Raw genomic sequence first — 26,913 nt, forward strand, 5'->3', positions numbered from 1 at the left:
GGGCAGTTTGTGGGCTTCTTTACACCCCCGTCGCAGGTGTCACTCCCACCTCCTTGGCCTTTATTCTGACTGCGTCCTAGTAATTACCCACTTTGTGGGAGAAAGGAGACACCTGCCAAACACACTGCCTTCCAGGAAGTTCGCCCTACCCTTCTAGGATAGCGTTGTAGGTCCTGGAATGCAACAGAAAACAATAAAAAGACCGCGGAGTGGCGGTACAGCCACTCACTGGGCAGAGTTGACGTCCCAGATCTCAAAAATTGACATATGATAGTGTTTCTAATTTGTCTTTGGCAGCCAAGGAGAGCGTGCTTTTAGTTCCCAGGAAGTGCTATATCTTGACCTCGTTTTTTCTGCGTATGTTGTTCCCTTTGCCTGATCAATCGCATTAATTCCCGTAAGACAGCTCTGGCTCATCTTTTACAAATGACTCTCCCAACCTAACTCCCACCCAGAGGTTGCTTAGCTAGAGGTTGCTTAGCTAAACCTCTTTGGGGCACTCTCTTAATACCCCGTGTGTATCTTTGGTATTGCTCTTATCATATGGTATTAAATGCTGTCTGCTTAATCTAGAGTGTAAGCTTCTTGAGGACAGGGGCAGTATCTCCTTGTTTCCCTAGTCTAGTGCCTGGCTTATAGTAGTTAATAAATGCTTGTTGAATAAAGGTATTTTCTGACTTAGTCATAGCACATACTATTCTATTGTTACTCTCTTTGCTTGCTTGTTAAACGTGAGATTTAAGCGAAACTAGCCCCATGTTGTTGAATAGGGTGATGATACTTTCCCTAAAGATGAGAACATTAAGGCCCAGGGAATTTGCTCACAGACTGCCCCCCCCATTCCATCACACTGTCACATCTCATTATTTTTTTCAGTAGTCTAGATTTCCACAGGGTGCCATAAACCATTTCCTGCCTTTATAGATTTGGTTTGTCTTACCCATATTATTAAAATTACCAGAAACAATTCACACTAGCCTGAAAAGCCGTTATAGGCCCCTAATAGCATCCTCCCTCTTTTTTGTTTGCACACTTTGTCCTAACTCCAACATCTCTTTTTAGCTTCTCCACTCATGAGAGTTCGCAACAACATAGGTATCCAAAGAAGCCCAACAATGGAATAAAAAATACAGGCAGGGTATATAGGTACTACATGTATTTTATGTTAGCTGCCTTATTCTCCTTAAAGCCATTCTAAATTCTTGGAGCACTATTCATATTTACACAGATGCCTGTAATAGAACAATGTTTCAGCAGATTATGGGTCATATTTTTCTCATTGGCTTCCATTAAAAGGTTAGAACTGCTTCCTGTTGGAAAAATATTTGGACTTTAAGTTTAACAAAACGTACTTGGGCAGCAAATCTTTAAAATTGCAAAAGGGGCGCCTGGTGGCTCAGTCGGTTAAGCTTCTGCCTTCGGCTCAGGTCATGATCCCAGGGTCCTGGGATGGAGCCCCGTATCGGGCTCCCTGCTCAGCGGGGATCCTGCTTCTTCCTCTCCGTCTGCCCCTCTCTCTTTCTCAAGCTCTGGTTCTCTCTCTCTCTCTCGAATAAATAAAATCTTTAAAAAATAAAATTGCAAAGTTAATGAAAAAATTATAACTTTGTCAGTAAAATAGTAATAAAACTTTAACATATTCCATTAGAGAAAACAACCTAAACATACAGAATCTCCAGGAAATGACTTCATATAGCTAGCCAAGCTTTTCAACCAACTTAGGGTTTACTGTATAAGAACTTTTTTTTTTTAATTTTTTTATTGTTATGTTAATCCCCATACATTACATCATTAGTTTTAGATATAGTGTTCCATGATTCATTGTTTGTGCATAACACCCAGTGCTCCATGCAGAACGTGCCCTCCTCAATACCCATCACCAGGCTAACCCATCCTCCCAACCCCCTCCCCTCTAGAACCCTCAGTTTGTTTTTCAGAGTCCATCGTCTCTCATGGTGTATAAGAACTTTTTTTAAATGGGGAGAAAATCTCAATACAAAGTTATTGCCTTTCCTTTTAAAATAAAATTATCTAACTAAAATCTCTTAAACTTTATTCATGTTTCATGCTCTGTCCTAAGGAAATAATGAAACATTAGCCTTACTGTATTTCCACTGTCAAATTCAAGACCATCTGATTTATGGGCCCACGAAGTATCTGCACTTGGCTCATTAAGTCCATCTGTACTTTTAGTACCTTTTAATTGCGTCTACCTCAAGATAGATTGTTATGTAAATTATGAAATTATCACAGAGCCTCTAAAGTTGGATTGGTTGCTACACCTGAATCCGGTACCTTTAAGATGACTAGTTTCATACTAATCAACCCTGTTCTTTGGGCAAGAGTAACAAAAGTACTAGAATAATTCAATTTACATTTCCTTTATCCCTATTAACATACACAGGAACTTCATTCAGACTTCTTGCTCAGCAGTCATGCTCCTTTTTATTTTGAATTTTCTATTTTGACTAATTACGGTCTTTCAGGAAAGTTACAAAATTAATAAAAGATTTCCTTTATAACCTCTCAGATCCCCCAAATTCTAACATTAGAACTTATTTCTTTCTTTTCCTCTTTCTTTTTCTTCATCTCCCTCTCTCCACATACGCATGCACACGTACACACACACACACACATTTTTTCTTGAGCCATTTGTTGGTCACATTTTACCCCTAAATACTTCAGGGTGCCCCCCCAAAATCAAAGATGTTCTATTATCAAAAAGCATTCCTTATTATCAAAATTAGGAAATTAACATTGCAGCAATACTATTAACTCATCAGCTTTTATTCGGTTTTCATTGGTGTCCTAATAATGCATTTATAACAAAGGAACATTACAAATCGTTGTTGCATTCAGTTGTCATTCATACTCTTCGGCCTATTCTAATCTGGAGCAGTTGCTCAGTCTTTGTCTTTCATGACACTGTTGTTGAAGAATTATTTTGTAGAATGCCCCTCAGTTTGCATTTGAGTTATGTTCTTAATCACCTCATTTTATAGTCAACCATCCAAACAATTGTCTGTCACTCTCTTGGCTATAATTTAGTTGGCTTAGCCTGCACAAACAGCTTTATTTTATTTTAATCATTTGAAAAATTACTTTCGTTCTGATTATAAAAACCATCCATATGTTTGGTAAGCCAGCTAGCCAAGGTAAGTATTGTTAACAGTTATATGTATATCTTCCCATACATATAAAGAAAATAGGTACATATGTTAAGCATCTAGTTGTAAACATGCGTATACAACTATATATTCATTTTTTACAAATTGAATCTTGCTGTATGTATAGAAAAATACTGTTATTTAATTTCTACCTTTTGTTTTCGGTGGGTAGGTGGTATTTTGTTTATGGATGTTCTACAATGTGTTTAACCAGTCTTAATGAGTGTTGAGGTTGTAAAAAGAACATCATTGCTTGATAGAGTAATTATAGCATATACTTAGTGGTGACATTACAGGATCAAAGAGGGTACACATAGGATAAGGCTAGGTTGTTCAGAGACAATCTGAAATGGTTTTATTTCTGCACTTCTGCCATTTGTTATAATGGCTGTTCTGGCTATGCTAAGGCCTTACCAAGCTAATGTAATGCTTATAGACAAGTATTTCTGTCAACTAGTCAGTGCAAATATTCTCTCCTTTCCAGATAGTTCTCTCAACTACTTCCAGGTAATTTTGAGTTGTGATCATTATAACTGTTGACTGAAGGAAATGGGATTTTCCTTCCCCAAGAGAGGCAACTATGATTGATAATTTAAAGAGCTTCTCATTGCTGAAAGTACAGGCAATTTATTTAAGAATTTAAGAATTTATACATGAGCGTGCTACCCCCTGGCCTTCAGAGCTCCACTCACATGTACTAGTTCTGTGCTCTGGAGTGACAGCCAACAAGCTGCCCAGACTGGGGGCCCAGTGACAATATATTAACTCAGGAGTTTAGATCCAGATGGGGTCAAACAAGTTTGGTAGACTAGCTTGGAAACCCAGTGCCCAGATAGAATTTCAATTTCGGAAACTTAACTTTTTGTTTGACTCCAGATGGAGGATGCCTGCAGTAAAAGACACTAGCTCAGTAAAGCAAATGTCATTTCCAAGGTAAGCCATACCTAGAATATTCAGTTTGGTTTAAGGCAGTGGTTCCTAACACTCATTTCACATTGGAAATAGTTGAAGAGCCTTTAAAAAAACACCATTGCTTATCCACCAGAAATTTGGATTTGGTTAGTCTTAATGGAGCTGGGACATAATTAGGTGATTCTAATGTGTAATCGGGGTTCAGAGTCACTGATGTAGAAGATGCTTGAAAAACCGTCTTTCCCCAGAATGGGATAGTCCATTATAATATGCAACACACCTGGAAGGTAACTAATATTGCCTAAATAAAATTATGAAAAAACTCAACTAAGTAGAGGAGCCTATTTTTAAATGGTTGAGGTGAAGGTTGGGTTGTTGTTTGTTTTTTTACTCTTTTGAAAGAAGAAGGCAAAAGTATAGGACTGAACTGGAATTGTATTGAACTGTATCCCTGATGAAAGTAGGGAAGTGGCTATTCTATAATAAGGGTCAATAAACTTGTTCTATTTGGGCCAGGTAGTAAATATTTTATACTTTGTGAGCCACATACAGTCTCTGTAGCTTTATTCTTCCTCATTTTGTGTTTTCAACTCTTTAAAAATGTAAAAGTCGTTTCTTAGCATGGGGGCTGTCCAAAAACAGGGCTGGATCTGGCATGTGGGCCACGTGTTGCCAACCTCTAATTGAAGCATTTGTCATGTATTTTTCCCATGAAGCAGTTTTGTTGGGGATGAAGTTCTCTAACTGTTTTTTATATTTTTGTTTTGTCTTAGTTAACTCATCTGCTTACACTATTTACATGGGAAAGGATAAATATGAAAGTAAGTTTTTCAAAAGCATTTGATTTTGAAATTTCCAGCAGGTAAGTGTTAACTGCCTTCTCCCCCACCCCCCACAGTTGGTCGGATATGAGTTTTCAGCTAACTACTACTAGTTAAGCCCATTATGAGGAACTTCAGTGGGTTAACTTTCCTAGAATTTAGTTATATCAAATAATATTGGGGCCTATTGGACCACTTGTTGCTGATTAGAAACTTAACTTTTACTAAGAGTTTTGTGGTATCGTTTGATTTAGGGTGATACGAATCAGAGGTTAACCTGTGCTAACTTATTGAAGTAAAAATCATCTGTGACTTGGTTGAAAAGATCATTTTCTGTACATTTTTACCACATTTAAGAATAGAGGAAACATACTTTTAGGGTTTTTGAGGCTAAAGATGGCTCCTTTTGAGTTACGAAATGTTAACATTTTTTCAAGCTTTGTTGATCACTCTCATCAGAATGAAATCCATTATTCCATATTGTACACATTGATGTAACTAAAACGAAAATTTACAAAAAAATACCCATACTCTTTGCTATGCCCTCTTTTCTGTTTTGTTTTATTTTTACAAAGCTAGACTCAACCAGCTAAATTAATTTCTTGACCCACTAATCAATGTGAACTAAAGTTTAAAAGGGAAAACTGCTTGCTCTGGAGTAGTAAGTTGACAGCACTGAGTTGAGGGAGAAAAGATCTCCAGCAGGGGAGCTTGGAGACCTTGACAGAAGCACTCTGCTTTAAGCTTGGAGAAAACACAATGGCTCTTCTCACAGGGGTAGTGTCACGTTTTGGAAAAGAGCTCTCTGAAGTCAGGCCCATCTGCGTTAAAATCCCAGCTCTTAGCAGACTAGCTGTAGTCACTTCACCTCTCTGAACCTCACATTGCTGAGATGTAAGGAGAGCATCATGGGCCAGTATCTGCCTTGCAGGGGTGTGAGGGGTAAATGAAAGAGCCTGAGTAAAGCGCCTGGCCCAGGGTGGGTGCTCAGTAAACTGACGGAGTTTTTTTAGCTCTCCAGAGCTGGCTCCTCCCTCTCCTGGGACCACTCCAGGGCTGGGTGACCGCTTCAGTAATCTGAGAGCTGGCCAATTCCCTCCAATTACTTTTCTTTAACCTCCGGGTATTGCTTCCCCCCCCCCCCAAAACCATCAGTCTCTTCTAGGTGCAGTTTGAAACTGACAACAGTTTAAACTTGATTCTCTAAAAGAGGCAAGTATAACATTCTTCAGTATGAGACATTTGACATGAATGAAATAAATAAAGCCAGAAAGGAAAAAATGTCAAAGAACAGTAATGTTGTATATTACTGTAGTATATATAGATATATAACTATAGTTAACATATACTCATATCTAATAGAACACATACAGTGTAACATATATAAAATATGTAATGTGATTTATGTAATAGCTGTGTAAATATATATAGTTATTATTCAGATCTATATAAATGGTTTAGAACTTTGCAATGATATTGGTTGCTATAAAGCAGAATCAGAATAAGCAAGACTATTAACATCCTATCCAAGAGAAAAAAAAAAAAACATAAAATAATTTTTAAACAGTTTTTCCTTATAATGAATTTATGCCATTGTCTCTGGTGTGACTTATGGAGAAGCAGTCTGCTGTATATTAATACTTGAGTTTTCTGTTTCTCCTAGTAACTCATACATCATCATAGGTAATTTGTATTTTTTTCATTGCATCCTCCTGATGAATGTGGCTGAGAAGGGGATGCTATCTCCTTGTATGACATTGAGCAAGGAGGCACTGTTAGAACCAGTCCTGGTTATCTACAGTAGATGTGGATCCACACCTGATCCAATCTGCTTTTCTTTCTACCACATCAAGGATGCAAGCCCAAGACTTAGGTTACTGAGAAGCACCTAAAGGAGAGCTGCTACGTACCGTTGTGTGGGTTCTGCACTGTGTGACTCTGGGCAGGGAACTTTCTTACAGTGAAGGACTGCACTGATACTGCTTCCCACTGCTGGGCTCCTGGTGGTACTGACCTAAGGCAGCTTTGCCAGTGACATTCCCACCATGTCTCTTTTTTCCTTCCATTTTAGTTTATCATTTGCTGGGGCTGATCTTCTTGGGGCCATATGCCAACCTGTCTGAGTAGCCAAAGACGAAGATGTGGTCTGTGCTTTTACAGCATTAAAGGTGGAGACGTGCACACAAAAATAATGGGTCATTTTGCTGTGAACCTAAAATTCTCTAAAAAATGAAGCCTGTTTTAACACGTATGGGTGAAATGAAGCAATATGAGTAAGTGCTGTAGCAGTAGAGGGGGCAGAGAGTAAATGTGATTGCGAGAGAACCAAGCAGGCTTCGTGGAGAAGGGTTAGGATGGGCTTGATTGCAGCCCACTTAAAGGAATGTCGGTTGTAGAAACTTGTATCTACAGATATAAATCTAGATACACAATTTATGCCTACAGATGTAAATTTAGATTCTTTCCAGAGCCCACTGGAGTAGTGTTTTGCTGTCATTAAAATGTATGTAGAAAAAAATCTATGTATAGAACTTTTTTTCCCCATGACCACTTGGAGTCATTTGGAGGTGTCAGCTTTCCTAGTCTGCTTTGTAAGAAAGGTATTACATTTTTAAAGTACCCCATTTTCTAGTGCTCCTAGCACTTCATACTTATGTCTAATAGCCTTGATGACTTCATACAAATGACTAGATGGAACATAAATGAATTTTTAATTGAATAATTAACTTTCACTAAAAAGCTTGCAGATGTTTTCTTTTTATTAGCCAGCAGGTGTCACCAGGGAGCCAAACATTGCCTGACTGAGGAAAAGAGGTTTTTACATTTCCCTTTACTTTTTTTGATTACTTGTTGGCTATTGGCTCAGCTTCCCGTTTAAGCTAGTAGAAAGCCCTTCAGAAAATTTATGGTGTCTGCCGTTTCTGAGAGTACCCTCATCCAAGATTTATCATCCTTTTGTTTTTCTGGAAAATGAATACCTTTCAAGTTAGATAGATTATACTCTCTTGGGTACATTTTAAACCATCATATCAATCATTTTGTTTATCTTACAGTTTTTAACCTTGTGTCTAATACTTTAAATAATGCTTTTGTATTAAACACAATTAGTTTCTAATTATTAACGTGGCTATTGGGAATGTATATTGATACTACCTTTCTGTAGTGATATATATTATTAGCCTTAAAAATGTAAAAGTATACATTTTGAATGAATAATTCACCTTTTATAAATATGCTTTGAAAGAAATAATCAGGAATGTGGACATATTTATTTTAAAAATATTTACTGAAGCATTTATAATTAAAAACAATCCAAATCTGAACAGTAGAAAAGTTTATTCACATGATAGAATTAAGTAGTCATTGTTTCCAAAGAACTTTTTCATTTTTTATTTTACTTTGATCTAATAAATACATAGCTTAAAATTTGAAATAGTAACAGAATGCATATCATAAAAACATTAGTTTTTCACCCTATCCTTTCCAACACCCATGTTCCATCCCACAGAGACAGTTAGTTTTAACTTCTAGCTATTTCTTCTATTTTATTTTTCTTTTTGTATGTGACAGAATTTTAGGTGATTTTTATTTTCTTTTTTATACTTCTGGTGGTTGTTTTATCTTCTAATGTTCTACAGTTTTATAATTGAGAGGTCTTTTTTAAAAAGTAAAATGCAGTCCACTGATTAGCAAAGCCATTTTAACAAATAAGTTTCTTACAGTGAATCAATTTTCTAAGACCTCATCTAACTTCTTAGCTGCTCTAATTTGAAGTTTTACTACCTTTTAATGTAAATATCTTTGAAGTTTCTTGTAAGTATTATTGTAAAAATAATAACAATTATGATGGCCCAAATGTAAGAACCATTTTTACAAATTTTTTTTCCCTGTATTTTTCAAGCATCAAAACCTCTGAATTACTCTTTCCTCCATTAAGGGAGAGAAACACTTGTGGAAAGGCTTGGTATTTCTCCACTCCCCCGCTTACTGTAAACTCTGGCATATTTTCATTTGACAGGTTATTTTTAACCTTTTCTTTGTTTTCTTGTTCCTCACTATAGATGAAGATCTAATAAAGCATGGCTGGCCTGAAGATATTTGGTAAGTAACAACTTTGGTTCTGTTTTCTATGCCTTATTTACTTTCTGAGATTTGGCCAACCACCTGACTTCTATGATGAAACCTAGAACTCTTGCTTTGCATTTTGTTTATGAATGGTCAGTGGTAAGTAGCTGCCTGCCAGCCCCCTTCATTTATAATTGCCGTGTAAACTGGGGATGACCATAGAGGCTTCTGGAACCAAGACATTCTTTAACCTCATGTGTGGTCTTCTCATAGTGGACTAGTGAGACCACCTCACTCAAACACTCAGACCACTCTTCTTGGAAGGACGAAGGATGGATGAGGGCTTCACAGGTGGCAGTGAGGAAAATAGAAGCTTCCGTGTAGATGGAATAGATAGAGCATCTGACCAGGTACAGCTTTAAAGAAAACATAGGCTAGGTTCCCTTTGTCTTCTCAGCTCCCTTATGACGTTAGCCCTGTCTTGATCCAGCCTCTACTCCCTCTTTCTAAAATATTTTCTGGAAATTTAAAGAATAATAATTATACTTTCTTTGCCTCCTTCCAAGATAATTTATTTTTGCTGTTCACAAAACCCAGCCCAAAAAACGATGACCAGTGAACAAAAAACTCCTTCATTTTAGTTGAATTCTTTTTCTTTTCTAACTGCCTTAGAATGCCATATGGGCATTTCTACCACTCAGACCTCAAACCTTTTAGGAGGACATGGGCTCCCATGACTTTCATGTAACACTGTTGGGCTCAGTTTGCTTTCCTTTTCTGTCTTCAGCTTCTACTCTTGTGATGTGTCTCTCCTGGAGCCTAATTCTATATATAGAGCGGGGTGTGGTCTCCACAACTCCAAACACCGCCCCCCCCCCCCCCGCCCCGGCCAAATGCTATCCCTAAAGATAAGCACACAGATCCTCTTGGCTTTAACAATAATAATAATGAACACTTACTGAATACCTAGCTATATGCCAAGTACTGGTAGGTGTTTACTTTATTAATACATTTAATTTCACAGTAGCCCTGTAAAAGAGTTACTGGTATTAAGCCCATTTTCAGATGAGGAAGCTAAGGCTAAGGGAAACTGAACAGATGTGCTCTGGTTGTTGCTGGCCCCCCAGCTGGCTCTAGTTTTGAATTACCAATTTCTTTCTTCCCTTCGGCTGCTGCTCTTTGGCTAAGGGTGCCTTCCTTCGTCCCTCAGGCCATTGCTGCAGCTCTCTCTGGACCTCTTTTCTCCAAGTGTGGGCCTGGATCCTTCACTCAGTTCCCTAGAGACACATAGGTTAGGCACTTTTTAGAAGAGCTGCTTGATTTTCAGTAAAGTGGACAGCATTGAACATTTAATAGGAAAACTGTTGCACAGAGACTAACTTAAGCTCCCCCAGATGTGGCCATCCTCAGACCCCCCCCCCCCCGGGCCCAGCTGCAGACACCCACCAAGGGGCGCCTCCTATCTTGCTCCAGCCTACCCCATTATGGAGGGGCTAATTCATGATGCAGAGGAAATGCTTTCCTGTTTGTCCTCGCTAAAGGAACCAAGAGGAACTATAAACCTGAGGAATTTTAAAGTCTTTTTTTTTTTTTTTTTTTTTTTTTTAATTTCCTCCCTGTTCCAGCACAGTGGCCTGTCTTCTGAACTCAAATATCAGGTGTCATCAAGGTAGACACTGCTTCGTACCCCCTTACCTCAGGTGCAGGGTTTGCAATGCCCAGGGCTTCTAGATTGAGTGCTGCTTACCTTCCTGGAACTTTAGACTATAAGTGTCATGAGGACAACGATTACTTTGTTTACTACCACATCCCATTACCTACCATAGGACCTGGCCCATGGTACACGTTCAGTAAAAATTAACTAACTCTGCCTCTCTAGCAGTGATCTCTACTGGACATTTCTTCATAATAACTGCATTCTGGTATCTCCATTTTGAGCACCTGTCACCGAGCTGGATTATTTCAGTTGTCCTTAAAGCCCAAAGATCTCCAGATTCTGTCAAGGGATATTAGAATGGCCACACCTGTTATGTAGTTATCTGCTGTGAATTTTTAAACATGTCAGGTTTGAGGCATAAATACCTGCATAGTAAAGGTTACATATTCAGATGCATCACGAAAGTCAATTTACCACAGCCTTTTACCTGACTTTTTTTTTTTTAATTAAGTAAGTGGAAGAGAAATTTCTAATTTACAACATACACCCTCTGTGTTCTGAGTTGGGTTTTTTATTTCATTATGGTTGATTATCTCCTGGAATGCTATTTAACCAAATTGGTGTCTACAGATACCTTGATACCCATCTTGACATCCTTGAGACTAATGACTGTTGTTGGAAGTGATTGACTTTCACTTTTAGAAGCTATTCGAGGCCTAATGTGAGGTAGAATAGCCAGCCCTAAATTTCAAGACTCTTCTGTCAGTCCTGGAAACATTCCTGGGCATGCTAGGAATGATTCAGTTGATTGACATTCCGGGGCAGTTTTTCAGCATGGTTCGCTCTGAGATAAATTTTGGAACTTTACCTGTGTGAACATCAGCATCTGAGTTTATACCAGAAAACCTTCTGAGGCACCTTTAAGCAAAGGATTTTCCCGGGACTAAATGAGAATGGAACTGAATTTATCTTTAAACAAAAGAAAATAGAAATAGTGTGTGTTTACTGCCTCCAAACTCCCTAATGAACAGTATTTCCAGGGACCCCACTTTCAGGAGTTAAATGACTCAGCTTCTGAGGGCCTGCATCTCTGCATCCCCCAGTCATTGATGCTCATTTATTGAGCTTTCTAGTCTCTGCATTCAGTAAAGAAAACAGTGATGAAGTAGAGAGAGAGGAAGATAACAAGGATAAGAAGGAACTAGGGAACTACTGGGCATGATTAAACTTTTTGGAGTAAACATTTTAGAAGGTTTGGAAAGGTTTTTTTTAAGGAAACTTGCTCACGATAGTTTGTTTACAGAGCTGGCTTTTTTGTTTGTTTTTACAGTTCAACCAAAGCCCCATACTTCCCCACATTCCTCGTGCCCTTATAGAGGTATACCTACCAGCCTGGAGTTGGTCTGTGTATCAGCAGTGATATATTCCCTGTGTGTTTTGGGATTTCAGCTACTTATGTATTGCTCCATTCGATGTATATTGAATTATTTGTGTGTTTCTTTTGACAAAATTCCACATCAGAGACCTTATCTTAAGGAAAATCAGAATACAATCGAGCTACTGTGGGTATGTAGGAAAGAGTTGTTTTAAATGGAGAACTGGCTTAAAACAAGTTGGAATGGGAGAAGTTACTTCTCAGCTGAACTTGCTTCCTAATGGGTTCTAATCCTAAGATCCTGAAAAAGGGTAATGAGCTATGTAATTTCAGATTTGCAAAAACACATTTTTTTCAGTGGAAAAGGCCGAGCTGAAGACACTAATCAGTAGGAATCTCTTATATGGGAATGCAAATGAGTAAATGAACCAGTTGGGGAAAAATAAATCAATGTCCACTTCTGGCTAGCAGTAAAGGTTAATAGAACCTAGAGTCATCATAGACTGCCAAAAAAGTGTAATATTTTTCTGTATCCAAAGTGACTAACAAGATGCTTAACTTGTTGAAGAGGGAACACCGTAATCTTAACATTTATGTAGAACCATGCTGTCTGCATCTTGTACTAGGTGTGAGTGTGTGACCATTTTCACCTCTGAAAGATACATTATTGCTAAGAAAATGTCTAGAGAAATATATACCTCCTTAGGTTTTTACTGAAAACTCTTTAGCCTGGAAAGTTAGGAACTAAAGAAGAGATGATTAAAGTTAACAGAATCCCAAAGTGACCATCATGTGTTACTGTTGTTTGGTGCTAGAGTCCTGGGGGTGTCTCTGGAAGTTGAAAAGAGAGAAAGTCAACTTTATTTGGTGAATTATAAATATGAAAAACTTAGTATCTCAAAACGTTAAGATAGGTGAGAAAGGATTTAAGTTTAGAAAGATTTCATTAAATTGGCAGATGATAGAGCCTTAATAAAAGGTAAATTTGGGACATTGGGATGGGAGGGCGTTCCAGATGTTTTTAGGACAATATCATAAAGGGCAACCCCCATGCTTTCCCAGAAGCCCTGTATTAGGGCCATTGTCAGATGTGAGGCAGGATGAATTGTTGGTCTGACCCATTTTATGACTCTTCCAACTCTGTGCTTCTCTTTGGATTGTTTTGCCATCACTTGAAACTTAGGATGTCCCAAACCAAACCTCTCATCTTTTTTCCCCAAACTGGTGTCTTCTCCAGCTGTAAAGTATTTCTCTCTGTGGTCCTGCCAGTCTCCCAGGCTTGCAACACCGCAGTCTTGATGACTTCTTCCATTCCTTTCTCTCCTTACCTGAAATTCCTTTCTCTGTGTTTCCTCTAAGTCCCGTGCTTCAGTCAGGGACCCTCTAAACCTCAGTCCATCAATGAAGCCTTTGGTCACGGATAGCTCTTTCTCACTAGAAAAATCACCCTTTCCGGGGCATTTCCATTTATCGTCTCTAGTATTCATCTTGGCACTTAGTCTCACACAGCTGCAGAACCTTCCATGTTTATCTTACCTCTCCCAGTCAATAGTGCCTTTGGAAGCAGTGACTGTGTTTTATACTCCCTATGGTGCTTGGCATGTGGTGAGCACTGAGTTAATACTTTCTGGATTGGAATGCTTTAAAGGCAAGGGGTCTGAGGAGGTGGTTGTCTTGTACCTCTTGCTAAAAGTGGTTTTCATTCTTTGTAGGTTTCATGTGGACAAACTCTCTTCGGCTCATGTATACCTTCGATTACATAAGGTAACTGGATTTAAACATGGACTCATGACTTTTTCTCTAGCTATGAGCATCCTATCTTGTCCTCTGTCCTTTTTTTGCAGTTTAAATTGCTTCAAGTAATAAATATGTACAAAAGTTGGAAAATCAGCAAATGAAGAGATGTCTTACCCCTGACCTGGAAAATCACTAAGGGAAAGTCTGGTGATTTTTGGATACTTGGAAGGGGGCATAGTCCATATACCCCAGCTAGAACCACTGTCCCCACTGCGTAATTATCCTACCAGTTCAGCTGTTTGGTTTGTCACCTCTGCTCTCTCTCCCTTTCATTTCAGTGGACAATTCCAGACCTTCTGTCTTTTCCCGTGGAGATCATGTGTGGTTCCTTCTCACACTCCCTCACCGAGGGTGGATATTCCCAGTTATCAGGGGCTTCTTTGGGACATTTAAAACAGCATTAGAATAGTAAGGGGAAAAGATGCAACGTTTCCTAGTAACATAAAAGCACTGGTTTTCTTTCTTTTTTTTTTTTTTTTTTTTGAGGTAGTGGAGGTGTTCTCTGGAGCAGAGGACTTTACTTATTTTTTATTTGTTTTAAAGATTTTATTTATTTATTTGTCAGAGAGATAGAGAGAGAGTGAGTAAGCACAAGCAGGGGGAGTGGCAGGCAGAGGGAGAAGCAGGCTTCCCGCTGAGCAAGGAGCCCAATGTGGGACTCCATCCCAGGACCCTGGGATCATGACCTGAGCCGAAGGCAGATGCCCAACTGACTGAGCCACCCAGGCGTCCCAAAAGCACTGGTTTTCTAATGCCTTTACTTTCATATATTTTATTTTATTTTATTTATTTATTTATTTTTTTAAAGATTTTATTTATTTATTTGACAGAGAGAGAGCGAGAGAGGGAACACAAGCAGGGGGAGTGGAAGAGGGAGAAGCAGGCTTCCTGCAGAGCAGGGAGCCCGATGTGGGGCTCAATCCCAGGACCCTGGGACCATGACCTGCGCCTAAGGCAGACGCTTGACAACTGAGCCACCCAGGCGCCCCTCATATTATATTTTATACAGTTGAATCATAGGGTATATATACTTGCTATATGTATTACTTTTTTTTTTTTAATGTCTTACTTTGGAATGATTTTAGATTTAGAGAGAAGTTGCAGAGATTGTACAGAGTTCCCATATACCTCGTGCCTAGTTCTCCCCCCATTGTGAACATTTTATATTATTACGGCAGATTTGTTAGAACCAAGAAACCAACATTGGTACGTTACCATTAACTAAACTCTGGACTCTATTTTGATTTCACCAGTTTTTCCATTAATGTCCTCCTCCAGCCCAGTGTCCCACATTGTGTTTAATTGTCATGTCTGCCTAGGCTCTGGTCTGTGGCAGTTTCACACTGTGAAAGTGTGAGACTCTCCCTATTTCTCATGACCATGACAATTTGAGAAGTACGGGTCAGGTTCTTGACAGAATATTACTCAATTTGAGTTTATCTGATGTTTTTCTCATGACTGATGTTCTGGGTTTTGGAGAAAGAATAGCACAAAGGTGGAGTGCCCTCCTCATCACATCATGTCAAGGGTACCTGCATTAATAGAACTTAGCACTGATGTTGCTAACCTTCATCTCCTGGCCAGCCCAGTGTTTGCCAGGTTTGTCCACTAGAGTCTTGTTTTTCTCCCCCCTTCCATACTCTGTTATTTGGAGACAAGTTACCAAGTCCAGCCCATACTCAAGGGGATGGGGATGGAATTAAGCTCTACTTCTTGCAGTGGGGGGAGTATTTACATATATAAGGAAGATTCATCTCTTCTCCCCTATATATTTAATACAGTAGTTTATTTGTATCACTATGGACTCATATGTTTATTTTATATTCGGGGTTATAATCCAATTCTGTGTTATTTGGTAGCTGAAGTTGTCCCAGCTTTAGTTGGAGCTCTTTCAGCTTGGCTCTTGTGTTCCTTTGATATGCTCCCATCCTTTGGTTTTTGAGCACTTCCTTGCTCTCTGGCTCTCTAAGATGCTATGGGCTCATCTTGTATTTTCCCTGCCCCAGTCCTTGAATCAGCCCTTTCTCCAAGCAACCCTGATTCCTTTTATTGGGGAGTGGTATTTAGAAGCCAAGATCTGGACGTGGTGTGCTCACTGCTCCTGGAGTGTCATTGCTTCTAGGCCCTGTCAGAGGGCTAGGAACTACATGTCTGTATACATGAGCTACGGAGCTAGGAACTACATGTAGGTATACTAACGCATGTTAGTAATTCCTGTGAATCTTTGTTTCTGTGTCTCCATTTGTATCTGTGTTAAGCAAAACATGAGCTCATACTGATGTCTTTGACAAATCTGTTATTACAGAGGCCATTCTAGCCTTTTCTCCTTGCTTCTCTGTTATTTCCTTCTCAGCGCGAGAAGCCTGGTTCCCACCATCCACCATCTATTTGCTTATTTGATTGCACTATTTGTGTAAGTGGTTTCAGATTTGTTAAGCTGTCTCCCCATTCAAAACAACTTTATCAAGTAAAGTACAGTGTTTACGTGCAATTATTTTTGTCTTTTTGCCTTTAGTTTCCAGTCAAAATGCTGTTTTCCAGAGTTATTTGTAAGCTGCTCTATTTTTTACCACATGCCTTTGAGAGATGTCATGCCATGCACTTAGATTTTTTTTTGTTTACGTTCCATCCTGTTGTATTATTACAGTTGTTAATTCCCCTAGTTGATTGTATGACTCTTTTAAAGTGACAGTGTGATAAACTTTCATCTTACCATATTATTTTCATATTTATTGTTTTGACTGGCCGCTTTGAGTTGGTAGATAATATGCCACAATTAATACGAAACGTCCCTTTCAGAATATAAGTTGTTTACAGTTTTCAACATTATGAATCCCCAACAAGAAATTTTCTTTATGAACCATATTGTTTTTCTTTCGAAGTAAGTTTTTTACAATAATTCTCAGAAATGGAGTCACTGAGCCAAAAGATAGAAACATTTGGTAAATCTTTCAGAGGCCGATTGCTCTCTAAAAATAATTGCACTAGTTTAAAATGCTACCTGATACGTACAGGTTTTCCAAACCCTTCCTGGGATTTTACAACTTAAAAAAAATAGCAACCTTTTGACAATTTTTAAATAAGTATAAGATGCTATTTCATTATGATTATAATATTCACTTCTTAATCTGTTAGCAAGGTTATACACTGTGCCCCATCTTTATTTATACTCTTTATGTTTTTGAGAACTGTATTGTAAAGCACATTATGAGCCATGTCAAAAAGAGGAAGATTGTGAATTCTGCTGGAACAAAAGTCTGGATTCTCCTTGGCAACGTCTTGCCATTTTGGAACTATTTTAAGTTTAGAGAAAATAGAGTATGGTGTTACCAAGTTTCCTTTTGGTTCAGATTAAGTTTTTCTTTTCCTTTAGACTCTGCTGTGTCAGAAAATGGAAATAATAGTGGTAGTCCCAAGTACACTTACTACCAGTTACTCCTTGTTTGAAAAGAAGTTTAATTTCATTTTCTTTTGGAAGCGACATCATGTGCTCAATAAAAATATGTGCTTTTTAGGGTTTGTTTATCTGGTTGATCTGCAGTAAGTGGCGTAGCCTTTTGTACTTAGTAGGTACCAAGTGAGTGTTGGAGATGGAGTAAAACCAAGCAGTTGGGGACCCAGACTGCTGGAGGGGAGCCCTAGCTGTCCTGCGTACTAGCTGTGTGACTTATTGAGCAAGTCACCTAGCTGTGCCCGTTTCCTCATCTGTAAGAGGGAGCTAACAGTACCTATCTTCTTGGGCCATTGTGACCATTAAATGAGCTAGCATGACTGAAGCAGTTAGAATAATGCCTGGCACATGTTAAGCATCGTATGTGTTAACTTTTTGGTTGTTGAATTCAGTTGAATTCAACCCAGACCTTGAAGATCAGAGATATTCAGCAGTGTTCTTTCCTAGGCTTCTTTGGTTTTTGAAAACCCATGGAAAACCCTTAGCTGTCCAGAGGTCTCTTACCTCATTGACAGAGATGGCACAAAGCCCACAGTCAAAATTCTGACATTTATGTATTGAGAGCACCTCAGACTCTCCAGTCAGAGTTCACTCTGACTTTATGCATAACGCTAAGCTGAAGGATTTTTTTTTTTTTTTTTTTAAGTCTGCTCATATTATATTAGAAGTAGCCAACAGGAAGATGAGCTTGCTTCAGAAATAGTGACAGACACAGGTAGCAAGAAGGGATATGAGGATGTAGGCTGACATCCAGGACCAAGAAACTACATTTCCACAAGAATTCCAAAGGCACTGTACTCTGGGGTCAGTTGCTACAACCCTTGGGCCTGGGTTCATCTCTCAGCTCTGTCACTTACTAGATTTAGGGGACCCTAGCCCAGTTACTTAACCCTGCTAAGCTTCATTTTCATCGTTGCTGAAGTGAAGATAATACTATCTTTATCATATGGCTGTTTACTTAGTGCCTGGCACATGGTGGGTACTTCAGCTGTTTTGTTTTTTAATTATGTTGATTTATTTAGAATAGGGTCAGTCTGCTTCTGTGTATTTTTGATTCTCCCGAAGGCATCACTATCACCATATTATGGCCTAGTGTAATGGTTGATACTCTTAGTAATGACATTGTGTTATCAAGATGCTAAATTCAGAATCCTTTCTTTAAGTGGTCAGGGAATTGCACATTATGAGCTATGTTATTAAAGTAGTGGCAAACTTAAATCACGTATTTTTTTGGGTCAACGGTATGTATTTGAGAGATCCTCATTTTAAAACATTTTAAAAACAAACAAAAAAAATTCTGAAACATAATGGAATAAACTTAATTTATCTCCAGTTATTTAGGTAGGTGGCACATTTCATTCCCATACAGAAGTGCTGCTTTAATCCCATGCCTAGCTGGAGCCAGTACTGAGGTGATTCCCACTTGTTCGGCCTTTGAAATATTTTTGTTCTTTTGGAATGGCTTTGCTTTTTCAGCTTTGACTTTGTTACAATATCTGTACAGAAAATGAGTCAATATTATTTTTCCCTTAGGGTGGGTGGTTATATCGAACACACCAAGAGCGGGGTTCCTAATTAAGGCTGATGGATGACCTACCTCAAACGATGTTTGAGACTCAAGACCATAAGATATCTCTTTGAAAGGAAGGTCATAGGGACCTCAGCAAAGAAGACTTCCAATTATCAGAAATAGGCACCATTTCCCCACAAGGTTTCCAGAAGAAAGAATGAAGAGAAGAAAGTGACAAGAAAGAGGAGAAAGTTCCTGAGACATAATTACAGTTAGTACTTTAGTGGTTTTCTTTTATACCCTTTTCACCCACTTATTAAGTATTAATATTTTCCATATTACTTGTACTGCCTTCTCTCAAACATTCCCATAATAGACTTCATTTTTCAGTGTTCTGAAATACAGTGAAGAGCCTCTGCTTTTAATAAAGTTTTGCCTAGTAAGGCAGTAAAGCCCTATAAGTGCTCCAGTATTGATCAGTGACAAGGTAGTGGACCATCTGGTTTATTTTTATGTTCCAGGGGGAGAAGATAGAAGACATACCAAAGGAAGTCCTGATGGACTGTGCCCATCTTGTGAAGGCCAATAGCATTCAAGGTCAGTTCTCTTAGAGGTGTTTTCAGAATTAACGCCAATATCTGTATCTGAAATTGAATACATTTTAGAGAACATGTCAGTGACTTGGGCTTGAGTCAAATGAATAATATGTAATATACCTTTCCCCTGTTTTGTTCTGCTGCCTGTCTGAGAACTGAAAGCTAATCTCTCCACCCCTCTCATGTTCGTGGTCCTTTCTCAGCTCTTTCTACTGTGTTCCCCTTACCTTGACTAGAAGCTTGTCTAAACCTGCCTACCCTTGATGTTATTCATAGAAAGACTTTCGGGGGTGCCTGGGTGGCTTAGTCAAACTGATTCTTGCTTTCGGCTCAGGTCCTGATTTCATGGCTCATGAGATCGAGCCCCTCATGGGGCTCCACACTCAGCGGGCGTCTGCTTGGATATTCTCTCCCTCTGCCCTTCCCCCAACGCGTGTGCACGCGTGCTCTCTCTCAAATAAATCTTCAAAAAAAGGTGGGGGGCTTTTGGAAATGAGGTTAGGTTAATAGCTAAGCAAGAGATGTGTGTCATGGCTTTATTTTTAATGCTGTGTGATGTCTTTCTTTCCATCATTTGTTCTTAAATTCTAGAACTCAAGTCTCTATATCCCTGTTTCTTACTTTTTTTTCTCTCCTTCTCCTCTTTCATACTTTATTCTCCCTGTATATTGTGAAGGTATCAAGTCTGTTGATCTTCTTATCTCCCAAAGAATCTCATTTAGTTGGTCTGGGGTGATCCATGAGTATCTGTATTTTTCCAGTGTTCTCCGGGAAATTGTAATATGTACAGAGGGTTGGTTGAGAACAATTGTCCTGTTTTAGGGGAGGCCTGTAATTCTGGGCTTGGTGCTTGTTTAGTTTTATCAGTAGTAGATTTTTTTTTTTCTAAGAATTTTATTTATTTGACAGAGACAGAGCAGGAGAGCACAAGCAGGGGGAGCAGCAGAGGGAGAGGGAGAAGCAGGCTTCCCACTGAGATAGGAGCCCAATGTGGGGCTCGATCCCATGACCCTGGGATCACGACCTGAGCCGAAGGCAGTCATTTAAACAACTGAGCCACCCAGGCGCCCCTGTCAGTAGTAGATTTAATTGGTCAGTAGTCAGTACAGGTCAAGAAGGACAATTTTGGGGGAGGAAGTGGGAGTTAAAAAGGGGAGCCAGGAGATGGTGTTCTGCTAAGAATGGTTGAGCTAGTAGGTTGGATTTTGGGGTGTAGGACACAGCTAGATAGAGTGGAGGTAAGTTTGGTTTGATGTGAGGTTGAGAGATTATCCAGAGGGTTGGAAAGAAATATGGTTTGGATAGAGGGCAGACACTTAGCTGATAGTAGGTACCAGGGTTGGAGATGACAGGATAAGAGTTGGCCAGTGTACCCCTTCCTCATCACTTAGACTAAGTTGGACAGCTTTACTGAGTCAGATGCCTAGCCAAAGAAGTAGAAGTCTGGTTGTGTAGAGTCACTGGTTTTCAACGCTGTAAATCATTAAATTGCAGTTAGTCTTTTAGGACATTCCATTTTTATGAGCAGAACAGAGTTTTTAAGATTTCCAGTCACGAGCTTCAGTTATTAAAGTAAAAATAATAAAATTAAAACAATCATTATCCTCTTGTGTGTTGCAACCTCTTTCACATGATCTTGTTCCCTTTCCATGCCCCTGGCTAGCAGATGTGACTTTATTAAAGGGTCTTTGGACTCTTTATTCTGGGCCTGGCCTCTTTATTCTTAATCTCTTTATAGTTTACTAGTTCTAGAGAAAACAGAAAAGGCAGAAGAGTCATGACACTGCCCTTCTCTGCTCTCCACTTCAGCCTTCCACAGTGAGAGCTCACTTAGCAGAATAAGGAGCTAAGCCCAGGAGCCTCACTCATGAGTTGACAGCAGAGGATGCTGAGGATGCTCCATTTGCGTTGCTGTGCAGTTAAAATATTCCCCCCCTGCTAGACTGCCTTTGGCTCTCAGAACCAAGGAAATTGGGTTAAACTTGTTTGTCATCGTAGAATCTGGTCAGTCAGTTTATTCATAGAATCTTTTGCCAGATTAAACTTTCTAAAGTCTTAGATACTTTCTGTGACACGCCTCACCTTAATTATACATATAAATCCAGACTTCTTAAGCTAGAAGTTAAGCATCTCTGCTCTGACTACAGGCTTTTTTCCCTTCACATATTTCACCCTCCAGCCAAAGCACGTATTGGCTGTTTTCCTACCATATATCTCTGCTTATGTTGTCTCCTCTGTCCTCAGTTTTGTCTGCCTTTCAGTCGTCCCGTGTCTAGATGCAAGCTTAGGTTCAGGGTCCACCCAGTAGTTGTAGTAATGGTAGTAATAGCTAACCTTGAACATTAATTACATGCCTGGCACTATATGCTAAAACTTCACAGATTATTTCACTTATCAACCCTACTGAGATATGTGTTATTATTTTCATTCTAGAGATGAGTGAGCTGAGCTTAAGGGAGTTAAGGAACCTGCCCAACGTCTCAGAGCTCTGAAGTGTGGTGGTGGGTGCATTTGAAGTCAGTCTGACCTGCAAGTCTTCTGTCTTAACCACTAAACTGTATTAACCTCTCTGATGGAGCCTTTCCCTTCTTCCAGCATGGGTGACCACTGCCCTCTCAGAGCAGCATTAGGACTTTACCTGTACCTTTCCAATAGCATTTGATGAGTTCTGCTTTTCTTTCTTTCTTTTTTTTTTCCTAAAGATTATATTTATTTATTTGAGAGAGAGCGAGAGCTGGGGGTGGGGGGGCGGGGAGGGCAGAGAGAAAGAAGCATACTCCCTGCTGAGCAAGAAGTCTGATGCGGGGCTCGATCCCAGGACCCTGAGATCATGACCTGAGCCGAAGGCAGATGCTTAACCGACTGAGCCACCCGGGCGCCCTGAAGAAGTCTGCTTTTCATTGAGGTTATTTATGTATTTACCTGCTTTCCTTTAGTCTTGGAAGACAAGACCCATTATCTGATCCATGTTTGGATCTCCCGTAGCACCACACACATGGAGATTTTTTTAAATCTTAATTTTGAAAAAAAAAATTTCAAACCTACAGAAACGTTGCTAGAAAAATACAACTCCTGTATGCCCTTCACTTAGATTCAATCATTTTTCCATATGTATTTGCTTTCTCTCTATAATGTTCTAATTATTCCTTTTTTTAGCTGAATCATTCGAAGGAAAATTATAGACCTCATAACTCTTTAGCATGTCCTAAGAACAAGGACATTGTCTAAGTAACTGCATTACTGTGACCAGATTCAGGAAGTTTAACATGGCTAGAATACTGTCATTTGATATACAGTCCATATGTAAGTTTTTCCAGTTGTCCCGCTACTATCCCTTTATAGCATTTCTTTTTCTCTCTTTTTTTTTTAAAGATTTTATTTATTTATTTGAGAGAGAGAATGCACAAGCAGGGGGAGCTGCAGGCAGAGGGAGAAGAAGGCTCCCTGCAGAGCATGGGGAGCCCGATGTGGGATTTGATCCCAGGACCCTGGGATCATGACTTGAGCTGAAGGCAGAAGCTTAACTGCCTGAGCCACCCAGGCACCCTAGCATTTCTTTTTCTGATCCAAGATCATATGTTATAGTTACTCATCATGTCTCTGATCTCTTTTAATCTGAAGATACTTCTTTGTCTTTCAAGACATTGACGCTTTGAATGGAGACCAGTTGTAGGATATCCTGTGATTTGGGTTGGTCTGATGCTTCCACTTGAGTAGGATCACATGCATTTTCAGTCAGGAATAACATATAAGTGAAGTCTTGTGCGTTACAATCAGGAGTCACATGGTGCCATTTTGCTCCATTTTTGATGATGTTAATTTTGATCACTTAAGTAAGCAGTTATTCACCAGTTTTCTCCAATGTATGTGGTGATTTAATAAACTATATAATATACTGAAAAGGGCCTTAAAGAGTGTTGGGCCAGTGATTAAACTGGGATTCTTCAAGCTGCCTGAGAAGCGGTCCAGGGCAGAGGGGAAATGTGAGGTGGAGGTGGTAGGAGGAATGAGTGGGGTATGGGGTACCCGGCACCCCTTTCATCCAGAGCATCTCTGCTTTTGTTACTTTGATATGTTTTCTTTGGTAAAAGAGGTACTACCACTGTGAAAAGAAACAAACAAACAAAAAATTCTACTAGTCCGATCTCTTCCTGTTTCAGATGACATTCCGGGAGCCCTGGGCACGTTCCCTAAGTGACACAGCTGGTTTGTGTTGGTGCCAGGGTCTCGTGCTGGTCTCTTGAATCCCAGACCATGGCTTTTTGCTTTATCTCGATGTTTAGCCTTTACTGAATCAACGACTCCATTGGGAACCTGAGGGAAACCTGTTTGGTCCATTTCTCTTTTTAAAAAATGCGTATCATAAATTTTGTTTTCAGCATTTGGGAGTCTCAGAAGTCCCTGAAGCTAATCCACAGACCCCTGCTTTCCTTCATAACACTATTGCTTGAATTGTGTTGGTCACCTTTACCATTTGCCTTTCGTGGGTGGGTTCAAAAAAAAAAAATATTTGGTGGTTTGAATCCGTCAATGGCTGTTTTGCACTCAGCCTTTCCCTTTGTTGGATTTTGGTAATTGGCCAGTGGGTGAGGGAACTCAGTATGCTCCGGCCCTCATGTTGAAGACAGTTTCTCTTGGCAGGCTGCAAGATGAACAACGTTAATGTGGTATATACACCGTGGTCTAACCTGAAGAAAACAGCTGACATGGATGTGGGACAGATAGGCTTTCACAGGCAGAAGGATGTAAGTGTTGTGCGCCGCCGGGGGAGGTGCCGTGGAGCCCCGGGCTTTTCCGTCTCCTGCCTTCATTGTTGAAGGCTCAGCATGAAGGCTATGCCTTCTAAATCCCTTTTCAGCTGGGTTGTTTGGCCCCTAGAAAGCGTTGCCTCTGTTCTGGGGGGGAAAACCTACAATAAAGATTCAATATTGTTCCCTCCCATCTCCCTCAAAGGTGAAAATTGTGACCGTGGAGAAGAAAGTGAATGAGATCCTGAACCGATTAGAAAAGACCAAAATGGAGCGGTTCCCAGACCTCGCAGCAGAGAAGGAATGCAGAGACCGAGAAGAGAGGAATGAGAAAAAAGCCCAAATTCAGGAAATGAAAAGGAGAGAGAAGGAAGAGATGAAGAAGAAGCGGGAAATGGACGAACTTAGGTATGTCGGAGCTGTGGTGTTGACCTTGGAGATTCCTCGCTGTTGATTTTCATCAGGGACCAACCCGTAGGAAGGATATACTGGTGGAGGGCAGGACAGAGAACAGACGCGGGGCCTGAGACGGTCTAGGAAAAGGCAGTTATGCTGAGGCGTTGGTCAAATGACGCCCTTTTATAGGGACGGGATATGAGTGTGTGTGAAATAAAAGAGCTAATTTTATTCTTAGATAAACCGTCATCTTTAGAGTTCGGTTTGTAAACATCTTCAGGAAAAGACAAGATGTTATATTAAGGATTTAACATTGACTTGCTGTGGTACTTGAATAAGGTGGTCTTAGCTCTGAAGGCCTATGCTAGTAATTCTTTTTTTTTTTTTTTTAAGATTTTATTTGTTTATTTGAGAGAGAGAGTATGAGCAGGGGTGGGGGGTGTAGGAGGAGTTGAGAGGCAGAGGGGAGAGGGAGAAGCAGACCCCCAGCTGAGCAGGGAACCTGATGTAGGGCTCAATCACTGGACCCTGGGATCTATGACCTGTGCCAAAGGCAAACAACACTTAACCGACTGAGCCAGCCAGGTGCCCCAATGCTAGTAATTCTTAAAATCTGTTTTTTAAAATAAAAAATTTTTTTCGTAAGTTAGAAGTGATTAATGTAATGAGGCCTACCCCAAAGCACTACACTTTAAAATGATAAATAGTAGGGGGTGCCTAGCTGGCTCAGTCAGTAGAGCATGTGACTCTATCTTGGGGTTGTGAGTTCAATCCCCATGTTGGGTGTGGAGCCTACTTAATAAAATAAGATACAAAATCTTTAAAAAATAAACAAATAAAAATAAGTAAAATGATAAATAGTAGTTAAAATACAACTTGAGTCCTGAATTTCTAGTGTATGAGAATCCAGACTGAGTTTTCTGTGGCTTCTATAACAAATTATCACAGATTTAGTGGCTTCAAACAACATAGATTTTCTACCTTACAGTTCCATCCATTCATATGTTAGAAGTCCAGCGTGGTTCTCAATGGGCTAATATCAAGGTGTCAGCTGGGCTGTGTTCCTTTCTGGAGCTCTAGGGGAGAATCTGTTTCCTTTTCCAGCTCCTAAAGGCCACCCACATTCCTTGGCTTGTGGCCCCTTCCTCCAACTTCAGAGCTGGCCATATGGCATCTCTGAGACCCTCCCTCCAGAGTCGCAGCCCCATCTCTGACCACAGCCTTCTGTACTGTTGAGGACCAGTGCAGTGACATTGGGCCCACCCAGACAATCCATAACCTCTCCATCTAAGATCCTTAACCCAACCACATCTGCAAAGCCCCTTATGCCAGATGAGGTGACATATTTGCAGGTTCTGGGGATTGGGATGTGGACATCTATGGTTGGGATCATTAGTCTGCCCACCACACTGAATCTGTAGTAGATGTATAGTTTATACCTAAAGAGACTCCTGGGTTTTCTTTGTCAAAGAGGGAATTTAATCCTGCAACTTCTACTCACAGGATTTCTAGATTTTCCCACAGTTCTCCGTAGATATCATTTGTGTTAAGCATACCAAAAAGAAGGGGGGGAAGAAAAGGCATTGCTGTGCCTTTGGGAGTGGCATAGGATCAAAATGAGCTGTCTTGCCATGTCCTGACTTGGTTTCCTTGGAATACACTGGGTGATTAGAAAGGTTGTTGGGTCAGAATGTAGGTATAATGATCAAGTACTGGTATTTCTTAGTTATCCACATGCACGTGCTCCTTTGGAGGTTCTGCTGAAACGGGATAAGTGGCTGCATTTAAAATATATTCAGATGGAGAGCTCCGGAAGTGTTATCCTGAGTTATAATCTGCTGACACGAGACAAACGAATGCCCAGATTTGGTTTGACCTAGTGTGAGTCTGCTTTGTGTTGTGAGTGAAAGAAAAATTATCAGCTCGATCAGCGCAGTAAAATGTGTGGAATTTTGAGCAATGTAGGATTGAGAGTAGCTTATTCATTTTTGTTTTTCGTGTGGAGTGGGGAAAAGAGTGAAAACGTACCTTCTTGTGCCCTCTACAGATCTAACAATTTTGTTCAGAAACATAGTATGTTAGGAATATAATATCACTTAATTTACTTAAAAACTTAACAAGAAAGAATAGCTAACGTTTTTGGGCACTTGTCATCTGCCAAACCCTGTACTATATTTAGCTCCATTATTTCATTTGATCCTAACAATAGCCAATATGAGGCAAATATTGTTATTACCTGCATTTTCTAGAAGAGGAAACAGCCTGACAAACAGTTAAGTAACTTGCCCAAAGTCACAGAGCTAGTCTTGTCTGATTCTCAAGCTCACAACACGCTATTACCACTCTTTTCTGCCTCTGTTCAGTCTATTCAGCGTTAAAGTAAAATTTATTCCATATGAATCAAGTAATTTATAGATA

At 39.8% G+C, this 26,913-nt stretch overlaps 1 protein-coding gene across 4 annotated transcripts in view; it reads left to right on the forward strand.

Moving 5' to 3' along the window:
- Positions 1-26,913, forward strand: part of CCDC25 (coiled-coil domain containing 25) — a 40,829-nt gene that overhangs the window by 423 nt on the left and 13,493 nt on the right. The window contains exons 2-7 of one of the 4 annotated variants that reach the window (XM_036074082.2): positions 4,853-4,900; positions 8,962-9,001; positions 13,710-13,761; positions 19,277-19,352; positions 23,993-24,096; positions 24,305-24,507. In XM_036074082.2, the coding sequence (XP_035929975.1) occupies positions 4,853-4,900; positions 8,962-9,001; positions 13,710-13,761; positions 19,277-19,352; positions 23,993-24,096; positions 24,305-24,507 (523 nt within the window). The other 3 variants (XM_036074084.2, XM_036074086.2, XM_078069483.1) reach the window with 3 other exon arrangements.

This window comes from Halichoerus grypus, chromosome 3 (genome assembly GCF_964656455.1).
Source record: "Halichoerus grypus chromosome 3, mHalGry1.hap1.1, whole genome shotgun sequence".
In the NCBI taxonomy this organism is placed as follows: domain Eukaryota; kingdom Metazoa; phylum Chordata; class Mammalia; order Carnivora; family Phocidae; genus Halichoerus; species Halichoerus grypus.